Raw genomic sequence first — 17,022 nt, 5'->3', positions numbered from 1 at the left:
ATGGGTGGGTGTATGAATGAAGGGGAAAATGGGGTGGATGCAATGGTAGATGGATGAACTGATGATGGCTGATTGGATTGAAACATGTTGAAAAAACATGTAATTATGATGTTGGCAATTTGATTTGTTTTTATTCTGCTTAGGGCTTTGATGTGTTTAAAAAGTTCACCTTTTGTTACGGTTTGCATTGCAATAGTGTAGATGAAATAACAAACGATCAACCTTTTTCTGCTGGCTAGACTCTTCACAAAAGGTGTGTCTGAATAGCTGCACAGGTTGGCATCTTCAGTATCCGTGAGAAAACCCTGTAATGAAAACATAAAATAAATCATGTTTAGAAAAAACATCTAGTGTACTTTAAGAAAGTCAAAGCATACATTGCCGTGAAGTGAAGAAGTCACTAGCCCTACATCTAAACTCCACAAATCTTACATTCCTCACCAATACCCAATCACACTGCCTAGAATTGTGCGTACAAGGTTGCCTACTTGCTAAACAAGGAATAGATTTAGAATTGAAAACGCTAACACGAAGGTAAAGGCAAACCTTAAAAGCAAGATCTGGTCCTAGCCCCACAGGGAGGATGCCAGGAAGATCTGAGATAGACCAAGTGCAGGCAGCACGGTGAGATCAGGCTCACATTTCTATCCCAGGGCTTGTATGTGAGGCGGAGCTGAGGGTGTTTCTCTTTTAAGTGGGCTAAGCATAAAGGACGCTTTATGGATGTCAGCTGTTTCTCCTAAATATGCTGACGCAGCTTCAGCGTGTTTACTCCTCGAGTTCCTGCCGATCATTTATTGTTTGCAGTGGTCTCAGTTTCACGCGCAGATCAAACACCTGTGTGAAATCGCCAGCATGTCAGCAGGTGTGTCACAGCTGCCGGCGCGCGGGCTTTCATTCAGAAAGAAGCGCGCCACTGTTCTCCCCGGGCCCAAACATTGATGTTGGCACACATCACTTCCCATGTTAGCAGGGATCACGGAGGGTAAACCATGCCTCCCCTTCACCTAAGTACACCATTGCCCACGGAATTACACACGAATATATATCCTTTAAAAACAGACTTTGGAAAAATAAAGCTGTGCGTTTTGGGGCGGATGTTCTTTGCCTGATTGAGGCAGTTGCTGGGTTGCATTCGGTACCACAGTTGACTTTTTTTCTGAAAGTCAAGAATTCCTCTCATGTCCATCTTTTGGAAATGTCTGCCTGTTTTAAACAACATATTAGTGTCCTAGAGGGGGAGGGCGAATGAAGAGAGAATGCAGGAAGAGATCAGATTATTCCAGCAGATGCAACATATGGCTCATTTATCACGTGGCCTGTAACACATGTGCACTAGCAAACAGAGGGCCAAATTTAACATTATTTGACACAGTGCAGCACAGCAAGACAATTTGCTGCAGCTGCGTCAATTGGGGAGAGCAGGAATGCGCAGGAATGCGCCATACATACCAAGATATGGTGGATTTCTGCTCTCCCCCTGCGTGGGTGCACTATGTGCTGTCTTGCGCCAATGCAGGTACCCCAGTACAATGGTTTAAGGGTGCCTGCGGTGCATGCTGGATTGTTTTGTGCTGGAAGGCACGCCTTCGTGCACAAAAACAATCCTTGGAGGCCGTTTCCTCTTTCTAAGTGTGCTGCAGAATGCCGCATACTTAAAAAGAGGACCCGATGAGGAGATATAAAGATATTCTCCTTGGTGCCCCTCTCAGTAAGGTGTGCAGTTTTGATGCAATAGTTGGTTTACTTGTCTTGGTAAATCTGGGAATGCACCAAAATGCATGGGTGGATGCATGGGTTCACCCACACTCAACCTATATAATGCCTTTCCGACACAGAGTAGTGCAGGGCCGTGGCTTGCGCTACTTCAGATTTACCAAGCCACGCAAGGCCATGCAAGGTGGCTTTGCGTGGCTTCGAAATCTGACTTCAGGATTGCGTTGCCCTTTCGACACAAGACCAATGCAATCCTTTGATAAATCTGGGCCTTGGTTTTTGCAACCTCATGACTGGCACACCGTGATCTCCTAGTTTGAAACTAGACAACAAGAAATGCAGGTTATCTGTTGTGACGCACTTTCACACGGTTAAAGGGGTTAAGTATGCCACATGGGGGGGTCAGATATTCATCCTCACAAGGCTTTAAATGCAGCCTACTTACAAACATGAAGGTGTATTACGTTGTTGATTTTGTAACTGCAACCAAGGGTTGGACGCGATTAACCATTGGATCACTTCCGGCCGAAAGTTATATGATTTCCTTTGAACATATATATATATATATATTCCATAGTGGGAACTTGTCTCTGTTTCAAGAATACAACTAATGGTTGTGTTACAGTAAACCTGAGACATGTCGAGCACACAACATATAAAAGAGAACAAGAACACGTTCTAAGTGAATTAAGAGTACATGTTCTATTAGCTCATACTTATGTGCGCGGACTTGCAGTTCTACGCGGCAGAATATTCCTCATGAAAATAAAAGTTGGCATCTTTAGTAAACACTGTCCATTTTCGGTAAGCTATGAGGCTGAAAGGAATGTGATGGATCTGGTATAGAACCTTTCTCCTAGTAAAAGTATATTCACTTTTCCCGAACCTTTAACCCCTTCAGTGCCCATGACGAGATAGTTTCGTCATGGAGCGCGGTTGCGCTGTGCCCATGACGAGACTATCTCGTCATGAACCCCGCCCGCTAATGCAACGGCCGGCACAGGGCGGGGAAAGGGCGGGGCACTGAAGAGGTTAACAGTTTGTTTACTTCATTGGACTAACACACCTGCTTCAGATGTCTGAGTGAATCCTCTGGTCATTAATTCACCTCGATTGCAGGCTCAGGCTTTCATGCTTCTAATGTCAATGAAGTGATCACTTTATCACAAAGGTTATCGTAAGATTTGTTACTTAGAACATTGTAAAAATGTGTGTGGCAAGACTTCAATCAATCAACCATTCAAGAGACTTGTAAAGCACGGCTACTCTCCCGTAAGGGTCTCAAGGCACTGCGGGGGGAGGGGGTTGGAGGAGAGGGAGACTGCTGATCTGTCACAGCCAATGTGGTTCAGTCAAACAGTTGACTTCTGTAAAGAACAGCTCATTACCCTTTCTCAGGTAAAATATGGGCGTGAATTACGGGTGACGATATACGAGACCCCCTACTCCATACAGATAGTGAGAAGTGTTTCGTTGAATTCTAATGTCCTAACTCTTCAGCCAGAGTTTCCATGGGAGAGTATGCTTTTTATATCATTAAATGTGCTTTGTTCCATTCATCCCCACCATGTGAAGTAAAATACTCCTGCCTGTGTTTTATGCTAACAAGCCCCACACCTTGATGCTCATGGTCACAGAATCCCCTCTTTCCAGTTCGCTGCACTTCACGACCGCCTGCTTTCCATGCTGGGAACCGTGCAGGGTGTTGAAAAGCCTTTCGTGGTCTGGCACCCTGCCAATCCCACTTTTCATTCAAAGACTATATTCATAATAATCTGCTGAGGAGGCTGGAAAATAAGCGCTGCATTTTTTTCATAATGTTTGCTTTCACTGTCCTTTTCTACCAAAATTAGAACATGGTTTGTAACCAACTTGGTTGCAAGGGGATTTTTTAAAAGACATTTCAATTGACAGTTTCAATTCCCACGCTACAGCAAGACTTCCAATCAGTTTTTATATTTTACATTTAAAGTTTAACTCATTACATCATTGGACACAATCCTGGCATCATTTTTGTTATATTGTTATAAAAATATTCATGGAAGGAGCAGATAAATCAATAACCAACAACAGGCCAGTTCCCTGTCAGCCTGTCAGCCTGTCTTACAGACCACATGTCCCTCTCCCATTTGAAAAACACAACTTCTTCATGGGGGCCTCTCATCAGATTTCTTAGTGAATGTCTTTAGCGTACTAAAACTTTTTCTTAGTTGAAAAAGTATGTTTTCCAGTATGATTTGAGTTATGTGTGTATATGAACTGTTTGTCTGGCCTCTTTAGGCATGACATCAAACTGTTAACAAACTGAAACTGAAACTGAAGCCTTCCGCGTGTAAACCCCCACCTCCAATCCAGCTCGGGCAGTTTGTTTTCATTTTTATGGCGTGCTGAATAGCTATCTCAGCTGCTATCCAGCTGACAACGACTTACCTGTCGACTAACTTTCAACACCAACAATATTGTGGTACAATAAATATATCAAGGGACAGACTATCTCTTTATTTGCAGAAAGTACAGCTGGGAAAGTGTATGCAAGGTTTACCCCCTTCTGTTTCTGAGCTGTGCTGTGTGAAAATATGTGTCAATGTGCAAATGTCCCTCACTAACCATAAATTCAGTTACATCTATATAAGTAATCAACATGTGAACTTTATTAATCATGTTGTTATTATGTATTATGGATTTAGATGTGTATCTATGTCACAGTATAGGTAAACCCAGTTATTAAAACAAGCTGGTGCAGCATTCTTCTACTTAGCAAATGTATAGACATTTTCCGAATGACAAATGGACATAAAGAATACAATAACATTGCATTAACATGTGCTATGTCCTTATGAGTTCATATGGTACTTAGGAATTCCTCAAGTGAAATAGGAAACTTGGAGAGTTAGTGAGTGCCGTATGAACTCATAAGAATGGTCTTCCAAAAGTATAGCATGTCACTGCCATAGCATATTGTGGCACGACCATAGTACCCTCAGTTCGGATTTTAGTAAGTGAAGCAACACATCAAGAGACTACAGGTGTCCACAAAGCATGCAGGACTGGCAGACCAATTCATTTGGGACACAATTTAGGGTCTTCAAACAACGTATTTGTTTGACTATGTGGATTAAATGTGAGTGTGTTTGATCATGGTAATGTAATGTTAATGTATTATTTAAGTATCTTTTGTGGTTCAAAAATGTCTATACATATGCATTGTGTGTGAATGTTGCACAAGATTTGTATAGGGTTCACCTATACTCTGGCACAGATAAAAATCTAAATCCATATTAAGTGATAGTATCAACGTCATGAATAAAGTCCCTGTTGGAACGTAGACTCTTTCTTTTATGGTTACCCCCACTTTTTGTCGTGTGTCCGTATATTTTGACTGTAGTTTGCTGGAATCCTGCTAACCAGGACACCTGCATCTGTGCTCTCTCTCCCAAAATGGCTTTTGTAAGTACTTTGGTACCTCCACAATTGGCTACCATTTAACTCCCTAGTATATGGTACTCAGTTACCCAGGACATAGGTACGTACACCAGGCTGCTCTCTACAGCTAAGTCTGAAACCAAGACACTTTTTGGCCGCCTGGCCACTTGGACTTCACTGGACTTCTCCTGGAACCAAGACTGCTTCAAGGAAGACTCCTGCTGCTCCTGGTCTCCCATTTCTGCAAAGTATTCTGCATCGTCTATGTCTGTGCTTTTCTCAGGATCTCCAGGGACCTGTGGGCATCAAGGACATCCAAAGCAATCTCCCTTGCAGGGCTTAAAAAATCAGAAAAATGATACTAGACCTGCAGGCTTAGTAACTTAAATACACTACTCAACCTAACTGTAATGTACTTCACCCATAAACTGGTTTCATCCTGATTGTTACACAGTTCACTTTACAAAATCCTCTAACTTCAGTCACAGAAAGAAAAGTAAATGTAGGAAGACAAACTGACTTTTGAACTATGTTTCTGAAAGTGGAGAAATGTGACAAGATAACAAGATTTAAAGGCATCTTTATTGTTCATTCACTTTGTGAGCAAGCAGAACACCTGTTGTCAGCTTTCCAAAATGGGTCAAGTAGGAGATAAAAATAGTTTATCCTGATTAAATCTGGCTCACTATAGCGAGTGGGCGAGTGGATTTTTCGAGCCCTGACTTGGAGTGAAGGAGTCACTCCCCTGCATCTGCAGGCACCGCATCAAAGCTGACCGGTCTGCTGCTCCTGTCGTCCTTCGGACCTCCCGAGGCCCAGCAACACAGGTAGTGGATCTGTGGCTCTCTAGAGACCTGACCTAGCTTACCTGCAATTTGGACGACAGTATCCCGTGTCGGAGCTGCTGGATCTAAACCTTTGTGCACTGCCTCAACTTGCTGTTGCAAAGACTTGTTAGCTCTGCACTCCAGAGATCTTCAGGCTACAAAAAGCTTCAGCTTCTAAAACCTCATCACTCGAATATCAGCATCCTCCCTGCCTCCCTTGCATTGTGGGCCTCCTGAGGTCCCCTCGCCACTCATGTGCCTTTGGCCCGTGGGTCCTCTCGGGGGTCTTATTTGCTTTGGTGAGCTCCCCTGTTTGCTCAGGGCCTGCTCTGACTCCCCTGCATATGGTGAGTCCGTTGAACCAGCAAGGTCTAAACTATTGTATTTTTCCGTCTTCCACACCAGTTGCTGCTACCAAGGCTGTTGGTGCTCCCGCAGGAGACCGACCAACTGGACACCGATATCCAACGTGGGAAAGCTTGTGAATGACTCCTGGTCTTCCACAGCATCACCGGGTCCCCACAGCTGCAGTGACAAGGTTCTTGTCAACCTTTCTGAATCTCGTGCCAAGGGTGGGCATTGTGCTTCCGTGCCTCCTGGTCACCTCCAAGTGGCGTGGACTCTGTCCCCTCTGCTTGCAGGTTCTCCTCTTCAAGAATCCACCCTTGGCTTCCACCGGACATCTTCACAGACTTTTCCAGAGACCTTTTTTCCTGAGATGCCTATTGCCATCTATGAGAGGTTCGGACGTCACTTCACCCCTATGCACCCGGCTTCCCTGGTGCAGGTAACCTAGTTCTTGGGGCATCCATGGGTGGGGTGGCTGGCAAACCTTCCGTCCTCTAAAGGGTTTCTTCGGGGTCCTGTGGGAAAGGTCCTTTTTCTTTAAAACTGCGACTTCTCCATTGACTTCTATTGGACACGCAGATGTGTTTCCACTCTGCACACAGCCTCCTTGGGGTTCCTGGGTACTTACTTGGGTGGTTCCTGTTTCTCCAAGCTCTCCTAAATCATTTGGTCCAAGCCCTTTTGGTTTGCAGTTCGCATTTCACTTATTTAGTATATGATCTGGTCTCCCCCTGGAGACCAGTGTATATTTGTTCTACTTACCTGATTTATTTGAAGTATTCTTATGTGTATTATTGATATCTCTAGCTAGGAGATATACCAAGTAATAGTGATTGTGTTGGTTTTATAAATAGACTTATTTTTCATAAACGCTGTATGGTTCTTTCTCATCTAATCTACACTATTGATTAAATGTGGTAAAACAAGCTGCTTTACACTCCTTCAAGATAGGCCTGAAGGCTGCTCTCTACAGCTACCCCATTGAGAGCTTATAATGTTCTCAAAGACCACTAAAATCACCATAAGGGTTGCCTTTATTAGTGCAAGGTGCATCACTCCTTTAAGTGTGTACCCTATACAAAGCCAGCCTCCTACAGTCCCCATATTGATAACTTGAATAGTTGTCATTGAAATTATGGTTAGTGAAGGAAACTTGGATACCCTCACTATCCTTAATAGTATCCACCCCTGGTTGTCGTCTGAAAATAAAACACTAACTCAGAGAAATGTCCAGTTAAATGATTTCAGTTTACGTGCTGCAGGTGCATAAAGCAGGCACTCGGCTCTGCGCAGTGCCAGCAAAGGCCAAAATGATACAGCACCTGGGGCCAGATGCATGTAGGGAAATGTTTGCGATTACCGAATAGCGAATTTTTTAAATTCTCTATTTGATCATCGCAAACTCCAATGCACAAAAGTGTGCTTTACACTTTCTGTGGTTCCCAGTGGGTCCCAAATAGACCTACCTCATTAATATTCATGAGTTAGGTCTCAATGTACGATCCTTTGGGAATCGCAAAAATCATAGGGATGGTTGCCTAATGGGGTCGGCAGACCACCATGTCTGTGATTTCTTTTCAATAAAGCAATGTTTCTTTTTTAATGCAGCCCGTTTTTCTTAAAGGTAAACAGAATGCATTTCAAAAAGAAAAATGAATAGTTTTTGTTTCATTTTTAGCGGGACCACTGCCTGCTTTGAAAAAATGTTTTTACAAACATTCACAAAGGAGAAGGGGTCCTTTGTGGACCCCTTTCTATTTGCGTCTGGGTTACCACATATCTGAAGTAGGTGGTAAAATGCGATAAAAAATTGACCGCAGTTTGGTCACAAAACATTCACATATAACAATGCAATTCGGTATTTGGAAGAAACGCCCTAAATATGCCCCTTCTTAATACTGAATTGTAAATTTAATTTGCGATTCTGTAATAGGTTGCCAAATCGCAAATTGCGCCTTTGTACATTAAAAAATGTGTATCGGGCCATTTGCAACCTCAAAAAAAGCTTTGTACATCTGTCCCTTAATGTTTTAAAGACTGCCTGCTAGCTTCAAATGAATAGTGTTTTTGTTTACCCTTTTCCTAACACAAAATTACATTCCTTTAGTAAAATACCTTATTGAGGAAAGAACCACAGTAGTCGGGAACATTTTCTATGCAAAGGAGGAAGTCACCTAATTAATGTGCCATGTCAGGTAAACCATTTGTTTGTCCAACCTCTCTAAAAACTTGGCTTTGAAGTTGGATGTGAATCGAGGCAGAACGGTTCCATCATCTTCTTTCCTATCCATTGACTCGCAGCGGGTCTAAATAGGTGCTGGCCCTTTCCCTAAATGGAAAAGTTGCTCTATTCCTACTTAGATGCTCAACCCGTGATGACCTTCAGGGGGCCCCGTAAGCACCAGTGTCATGTTAAAAGAGAGGAAGGCACAGATGCTTAGGGGAGGAGATAGTGGCAATTCCCTACCCATTTCATAGGTAAGAATCCCAACACCAGAAAATCAGAATCCAAGAAAGTGAGGTTATGTTGTGGGTAGGAATGGAGTGGATTGAGTTATTCATTGAAATTTCCTTCACTAATCTTTAATCACTAATACTGTGATTGTTTCTTTCTATTTCTTAACTCCAAAGCAGGATATTGCTTCTTTATTCTAGACAGAATTGAGAAAATCTGACTGCATTATTATTTTTTTTGTTAAATTTAGTTCCGCCACTGATCACATTCCTGGACATCCCAGCGCTGGACCACCATTGGTGCATTCCTTTCAGCGTCCGAGGGAATCCAACGCCGACACTACAGTGGTTCTATGAAGGCGAGCTTCTAAATTACACTCAGTTCATCTGGAGCAAAATCCATGAGACCAGTAACAAGAGTGAACACCATGGCTGCCTTCAGCTGGACAGCCCCACCCACATTAATAATGGTCTGTACACGCTACGCGCACAGAATGACTATGGGGCTGACGAGCGGCAAATTCACGCAGAGTTCATGAAGGATCCTGATCCGGGTGAGTGTTCTTCGAGGGTACTCTGCATGGCATCATGGGAAGGGCTGGTGAAAGCGGTGATCATGAGTGGGCTAATGCCGCTGGCAAATAAGCATTTTAACAATACAATGAGAAAGTGATCAGTTGGATTTTAATGGAACAAAGAGGAACACCGTGATAAGGATGGAAGAGTTTTTTTTCCCATATAAGTACTCCTAGTCAGAAGGGACCCATCTGTGCTCTGGGTTTTCACTTATGTGACTGACATTGCATTTGTATGGGAACAAGCAAACATCCTCAGGATGTTCCTTCCACTCACTCCCCTGTTTGGTATAAATATCTCTGTTGCATTCTCCAGCTGCAAATTTGAAAAAGTCAAATTAAAAAAAAACCTTTGAAAAAATACTGAACAGGTACATTTGCACACGCTGTCATTTTCAATTCCACCTGTGATTTTGTTTCTGAAGTCAAAGAGTAAAACGACCTGATGGTGAGTGCAGTGAGTGCATTTATGTAAGACATGTTAATCGTTGCAACCCGGAGTCAAAGATTGCAGAATATGTTGAACCACCTGAATACCAGCAATAACATTTGTTGTATGTTGGGCTCTGAAGAGGGGCAGAGACTTTGGCAAAAGTACTGCCGGCTCCTCTGGACCCTTGCAGACAACCATGGCTCACGGTTGGATCAATTCTTCTGGACAGTCTTGTAGGTGAATCTGTCAACTTAGCCTGGCACAATGACATGCTACACATGGCAAAAGCAGTTCTGTAAAATTAGTAATAAGAACAGAATTGGTACATTGTGGATGGTCACGAGTGGAACCATCAGAGCAGTTTGCGGGGTAGGCACACTCACAAAGCTTTAGGGTATGCAAAGAACTACGCTATCAAGGCGGGCACTCAGCGATGGGGCACAGTGAGGCTCAGTCTTGCTTTGTGGCTTGCAGTGTATTGTGTGCAGTATTATCCTTTAGATGGTTTGGTTGACCATTTAAAGAGACCATGCTTGAGAATGGTAGTGGTTGAGGACTAGAGACTGATTAATATTTTGCAAAGGGACATGGTAAGACTAGAATGAATGTGACAAGCTGCAATCTGGCCCTGTGCTAGTGATTTGGAATGTGATGGAATAAGGTTTATTTTAAAGTGGCGCCTGGTGAGGAAGCACAGCTTCGAAGATTGACTCATAATATCGTCTACTAAAAAAAGATGCACTGACTCTCCATCAGTGAACGGATTTTGTTTATACTCCTTTACCGAGCACTCAGATACATTGTTACACTACTAAAAAAGCAACAAGTCCCCTTCAGGCTATTCGAGTGAAAATTCGTAAAGCCACCACCATACAGTCAGGGTCGGACTGGGAATGGAAACCGAAGTCCTGGCAATTAAGTCTGATCAGCAGCGGAGGGGCGTGGCAGGGTTTTGGAGGGGTTTGTGCTGGTGGGAAGCCCTACTGCTACTTTTGGTACAGGGGGCCGATATTGCAGCACTACCTCAAAACTGACCCCCTGTACCAGAAATGCCCCCACCGGTCCAAAACCGCCCCCACCTTTCCGGTCCACTGGGAAAATGCCTGGTGCCCGCTACTGCCAGTCTGGCCCTGCATGCAGTTGAAACTTGTGGTCAGAGGAGTTGGACTTCACATGTTTGGTCTCCTCCCAAAATCATACCCATAGTTTACAATGATTTTGAATTAACTGTGCACACAGGTAACCATCAATAGAATAAGATTAAATGCTAATAGAAACAAGCATTTGCAATGCAATAGGTCTCGCATTTGTGAGAGTTAGAGCCACTGGCATTGTTAATGACAATGTCTTTTGCCCATGGGTTTTGATCTGGAGTGGAATGGATGAATGTGGTGTGGAATTATTCATGTTGGATTAGAATTGTTAGTTGTGGAACTGTGTGGCATGGAATAGTGTGGAGTGGAATTATGTGGCATGGTTTGTACTGGAATTATGTGGATAGTAATTATGTGGTATTGAGTGTATTGGAATTATGTGGAGTGGTATTGTGTGTCATGGAGTTTAATTATGTGGATTGTTATTTTGTGTTGGGAAGTGGTATGTAGTGGAGCTTAATTATGTGGTGTGCTGTTGAATTTTGTGGCGTGATGTGGAATTCTGTGGTGTGGATTGGATGTATGTGGTGTGTTGTGTAATTGTGTTTGATTTGAATTATGTAGTTTGTTGTCGAATTATGTGGTAAAGTTGAATTGTGTGGTGTGGAACTGTGTGGCACTGAGTGAAATTTATGCTGAACAACCTAACATAGAAGGACCCCCAGTTGCAGCACACTGGTAAGAGTGAGGGAGCATTACCCAGGGGCAGCAAAGATATGCAGCACTGTGAGATTAACATACATTGGCAGCACCAGCTTAAAACAAGCGAAGTGCCATGGAACAACCTAAAATAACGCAGCAGTCCCTGTATGGCCAAGAACCTTAAAGGAGTCTAGGAAAGGCCCCCTAGGGACTCTCAGTAAAGAGGCAGTCCAATGGCAGCCTGAACCATGTTATGTGGCTTGCCTTTAATGCATGTCTTAAGTGTCTTTGCTCTGAAGCTCCCAGCCCATTAGAAAACAAAAGGAGGGAGTCCAGAAGCCACTCCTTTTTCATCTAACTGTCCTTTCAGCATCATGCCCAGAAATGTTGACTTTGTCAGATGTTCGGTTTGAAACCAGTTGCACTTGTTCTGTACCCTGGGCTAGCACTTCATTATATGGCGCAGCGTCTTGCAGCAGTTCAGCAAGACAGAGAGGTAATATAAAATCTATTATGTTAACTAACTAGATATATAAGATTTTCAGCAATATTTTGTAGTCTAAAAGTATATGTCTTATGAATATTTTTTGACCCACACTACTCACTTGCTTTTTTGATTACCCAAAGGTCACCAAATGGCTAAAGAGAATGGAAGGCAGCGCCCCTTACATATCCTGAATTTATAGTCGTATACATTTGAAACAAATGTGTTAGTTACACTTAGTAGCATTTTTCCAAAAGCAATTGATGCAAATGCAACAACTGCGCAAACCTAAAATAAGTAAAAATATGAGCCACCTCACCGCCTCGGTTCTCCTGAAAAGCTGGGATACCCCCCAGCTAATGTGATTGATAGAAGAGACCCGCACGGGCTTAAGATGCAGGAGTACAGAAGGCCGGGCATGGCACTGATGGGGTCATGTAAAACTAAGAAGTGAAGAAGCCACTTTCCTGTGGAAGAGAAAACCATACTTAGAAGTAGGCACGTGAAAAGGAATTGAATTTGAGAGGGGAGGGGAATATACACGATGAGTCGGCATGTGAGAAGTCAATGAATAGATTAAACGCGAATGTATTGGAGAACAGGCAACAACACTTATAGAAAGTCTTAAGTACAAGCAAGATAACACACAAAGTGAGAAGGTGCAAGTAATAAGCGTAAAAAAAGTAAATCTGGGCATGAAATAATGGGTTTAAAAAGTAACTAGAAAAGATTAACAGAGAAAGATAGTAACCAATGAAAAACAGTGGACGAGCCGAAAGCGGAGTGATTGCGTATTTGCACAGCTGATAAGTTTGTTTGTTCTACATATATATTTACATATATGAGCAGCTTTTAGCATTGTAAATAGAGTGCAGGCACAGAATGCTTCCACTTGTGGATCCCAACCTGCGCACAAAGAAGCTTTCTCACCCCACTATTTGAAAACTTTTTTTTTTTTATATGTGCCTCCCTAATATTTCCTGCTTTACAATTTGCGAGCAATAAAATGGCCACTCCGCTCGGGCTGAGACTGGCAGTTCCCTGCAGTGCACCGGGACTGAAAGGAAATGGCGAAACGAGCGGAGTTAAAGAAGAAAAAGCGGTTGCAACTAATGTATAAACAACACATGGGAGCGCAAGCTAATCATTTTAGTGAGGGGAGGTAATATTGTAACCCTAAAAAGCCCCTCCCAGCCCCCCTAAAAAACTGACAACCCAAAATCCGCAAGATGTTCATCAGCAAGTGGTGATTGCAGCCAGTCACAATATTTTTAAAATAATAAAATCGGCGCACAGCGCGTGCCTAATATATCACGGGACAAGCCACCCAGTTTAAACAAGCATTGGCCGCACGGCCATGAAAGTCACGTGGCTGTGAAAGTGAAACTGATCAAGATCGCGATCGCGCGCTGTTGCCATCCCTTCTAGCGCGCGAAAGTGAAAGCAGCTGCAGCGTCACGTCTGGCGAGTGGTGTGCGATGTGCGCGCACCATGACTAGAGAGGAAAGCCAGATGGCACCTCTGCTCGTCACTGTGCGCGTAACCGCACGCTCTATGCCACCCAAAAAGCTGTGGTCGGGTTTTCAAAGCCCACTCACTAAATGTCTCGCCAGTGCAGCGCAGGCGAGACCTAAAAATCAATGGGGGTGTTCGCACCTTACCATCCACTAGAGTGCATATTGAGCCACACCTCCAGCATAAGGTTTGGGTTTTGCTCAGCAGACTGATAATTGGGGTTGTGTTTACACTTCAAGCTATTTATAGAGGGGACACATGCTTCTCTGTCCAAGTCCCAAAACTCCGGAACCAGTTCTCCTTACACGTGCCTCATGCTCCCATCCTCCATCAAACCTCTAAAAGAAACTTCTGCAACCAACCCTTGCAGCTATCAATTCCTTCTGATTCAAATTAGTCTCTAGCTCTTCGAGGCATTATAGTTGGTAGTGTGTGCTCTGCAAACAACCTCACAAAACATGACATAACGGCCTTTGATACATAAACTGTGTGGTCAGTGCACGTGATCCAACGTTAGGACTTTGATCAAATTGCACCATTTTTAGTGTCTGTTATGCTTGCTGGCATTACAGAATAAATGGTCACTACTTTATTATGCAGCACCCAAACAAGATGCGCCACTGGCTCATTAAACCAGGTGCGTACACACCACACATGTACATGGGGACATTGCAGAGGTAGGTGAGTGAAAAGCATTTCCTCCAGGATATTTTCCATGAATCACATATTTCTGCAGTGGTGCAGAAAATAGACCATGTAGGGATGACCTACAAATCAATGTTCGCATTCCCTGTCACCAGAAGGCTCTATTGACTGTAGCGTGCAACTCAAGGGCCTCGCATCTGCTGCTGCGTCAAAGTTCTAATGACTGCTTCATGCAACTCAAGGTTCCCAGATCTGCTGCCACCCACTAGGTTCTATTGGGAGCAGTGTGCAACTCATTGCCTCACATTTGCTGCTGCATAGCTGCAGTATGCAACTCAAGGTTCTCAGCTCTACTGTTTCCTACAAGCTTCCATTGGCTGCAGCATGCTACATGCTGCTCAAGGCAGTTGCATCTGCCGCTGCATCAAATTTCTAAGTATTGCAGTGTGCAGCAGAAGATTCTCAGTTCAGTTGCTGCCACCATGGTCTATTGGCTTCAGTATTCATCTCAGAGCCTTTCTATCTGCATCAGTGTTCTCGTGACTGCTGTATGCAACTCGAGGTTCTGATTTCCAGTGCAACTCAGGGTTCTGATTTCCAGTGTCGTACTCATTTTAAGACTGTCTGTTTCTGTTCCACTTCTTCTCCAGGGTTCTGGAGACCATGGTAAGCAACTCTAGGTTCTTGCTTGCTCCTCTGATTAAAGCTGCTAATGACTGTGGTTTGCGATGTAAGACTGACTTTTGCTGCTGGTTCTAAAGACTGGTATAAAACAAGGCTCCCGCTCCAGCTGCTGCCCCCAGGGACCTAGGTCTGTACACGATCTAACGGTACTCCTTCCAAAACAAGCATTTGCAATGCAACAGGTCTCGCATTTACACGAGTTTGAGCTATTGGCATTGTAAATGACAATGCCTTTTATTTCTGTTTTGATTTTTGAAACATAAATAAAACATTGTCGGTTACAATGCCAATAGCTTAAACTTGCGTTAATGCGAGACCTATTGCATTGCAAATGCTTGTTTAAAATGTTTTTATTGCAGTTTTACATATTACAGTCATATGCAACTGTTTCGTGACACATATTTGTACTCAAGAGTGACAACAAACGTTATCGTGTATTGAGCTGAAGAGTTAATGAACACATAACGAAAAATAAGAACCGTCAAGTTATAGGAACTCTGTCAGACTCTGCCCCCACCGCGCCCACTAGGATTAGGCAGTGCCCAACCACCAGCTTGGTGCTAAGAGCCAATGTCTGTCACCCCGGAGTTTCCTCCTCAGTGTCATTTCGAGATTTCCTTCGTCTGGAATTACCCCATCTGTTCCCCTTGGGTGTCCATATGCGTATACGCCCACCCACAACTAGGATACAAAGAGCCCCTCCCTGCAAGGCTCCAAATATATCTAGTTTCTTGAAAGCTGTTGTCAACCTCGCAACTATCTTTATCTAGTTCTCAATGCAAGTGCCCCCCCCCCCCCTACACTCACAGGTTCAGGCAAGCGACAAGTGTAAAAGGGGCACAATGGGGAAAACCCAAAAAAAAACTGTTCCTGGTGCGGCTTTTTGCAATGCTCAGCGATCAGTTACAGGGTCCGGTCTAATATAAAGCAACATGTATTAATTTATGCTTTTTTATAAAGTACGCCATTTACCCCGAGGTGCCCGAGCGCTTTACGAACAACATTCTCCAGTGGGCCGATTTCACACGCACTGCTGTAGGAGATGTATTCAGAACTGGAGCAGAAGGGGTAAAGTAATGTCTGCAAGAAAATATCACTGTACCAACAAGCCCTCTGTTGCAGCAGGTGCACAGACTGGGAGAGGTGTAGTGAGTATGTGTTAGCTTTTATCCCGGCTTCACCACTCACCCCAACAAACCGTGTGAGTCACGGCAAATAACGTTGCCCTCCAATCCCTTGAAATGAAAAAAATAAAAATAAAACCAGCTCTAGTTAGAGATTTTTCGCATGCTGGTTTAGTTTTCACCTGCTGTTCTTTGTACAGCACCTTGATTTCGAGACCTGATATTACCATAACCATTGCCTGCAGCTAACTGTACTGATGTGATTTCTTGTACTGATGCACCTTCCTACAATGTACTCATGTTTTATGGTAACGGTAATTGTTTTTATGTTTGTTGATAAAACTATGCAAAATAAAATAATTTTTTATAAAAAGTAACAAAAAACTGTAAACACAAATACATAAAGTCACTATGCAAAATAAAATATATATTTTTTTAAAAGTAACAAAAAACTGTAAACACAAATACATGAAGTCTCACACGCCTTGCAAGATACTCGTACAGCGGGACTCAACAAAACAGGCTAGATTTGAAAATGTGGGCTACTTTTTTCAGCTATGTGGTTCGCTAACTGGTGCTCAGTCCTATTTTTTGTCCCAGTCTGACCCTTCCTCATCGCAATGGTACTCATTTTATCAACCTCAGATAGGTGAAGGGCAGAGTCCATTCCACTGGAACCTTAACCAGTGAAAAACAGGCTACAAGCAAGGCGTTGTAGCAGATGCATTAACCAGCTAAGCTGCCTTGTCATCCATTGAAGTATGATGGTGGTTTTTTTACACGTTTTGTGTTCAGTAGGCCTGTTTTCAGAATATGCCTGGCTTGCATTCCACGTGGTACTTGCTGCCAGGGTTGTATACGTTTGTAACCCATTAGTAGATTATGCTACCTCAATGGTATTCTGTTAATTGGCCTCGAAAGGATGAAGCACTGATCCGGACCTGTGATGTGCAGATATATGAGGCGAACGCAAATGCACTGACCAACCCTACCCCACT

At 43.4% G+C, this 17,022-nt stretch overlaps 1 protein-coding gene across 10 annotated transcripts in view; it reads left to right on the top strand.

Moving 5' to 3' along the window:
- Positions 1-17,022, top strand: part of NTRK2 (neurotrophic receptor tyrosine kinase 2) — a 539,717-nt gene that overhangs the window by 156,625 nt on the left and 366,070 nt on the right. For all 10 annotated transcript variants that reach the window (XR_014970375.1, XM_085633114.1, XM_085633106.1 and 7 more), the window contains one exon: positions 9,020-9,322. Coding sequence is in view for 9 of the 10 variants with exons in the window: in XM_085633114.1 (XP_085489240.1) it covers positions 9,020-9,322 (303 nt within the window). In the remaining variant the exon portion in view is untranslated. The remainder of the gene's footprint in view (positions 1-9,019; positions 9,323-17,022) is intronic.

This window comes from Triturus cristatus, chromosome 2_1 (genome assembly GCF_964204655.1).
Source record: "Triturus cristatus chromosome 2_1, aTriCri1.1, whole genome shotgun sequence".
Lineage (NCBI taxonomy): Eukaryota > Metazoa > Chordata > Amphibia > Caudata > Salamandridae > Triturus > Triturus cristatus.
This window is presented reverse-complemented; position numbering and strand designations above follow the sequence as displayed.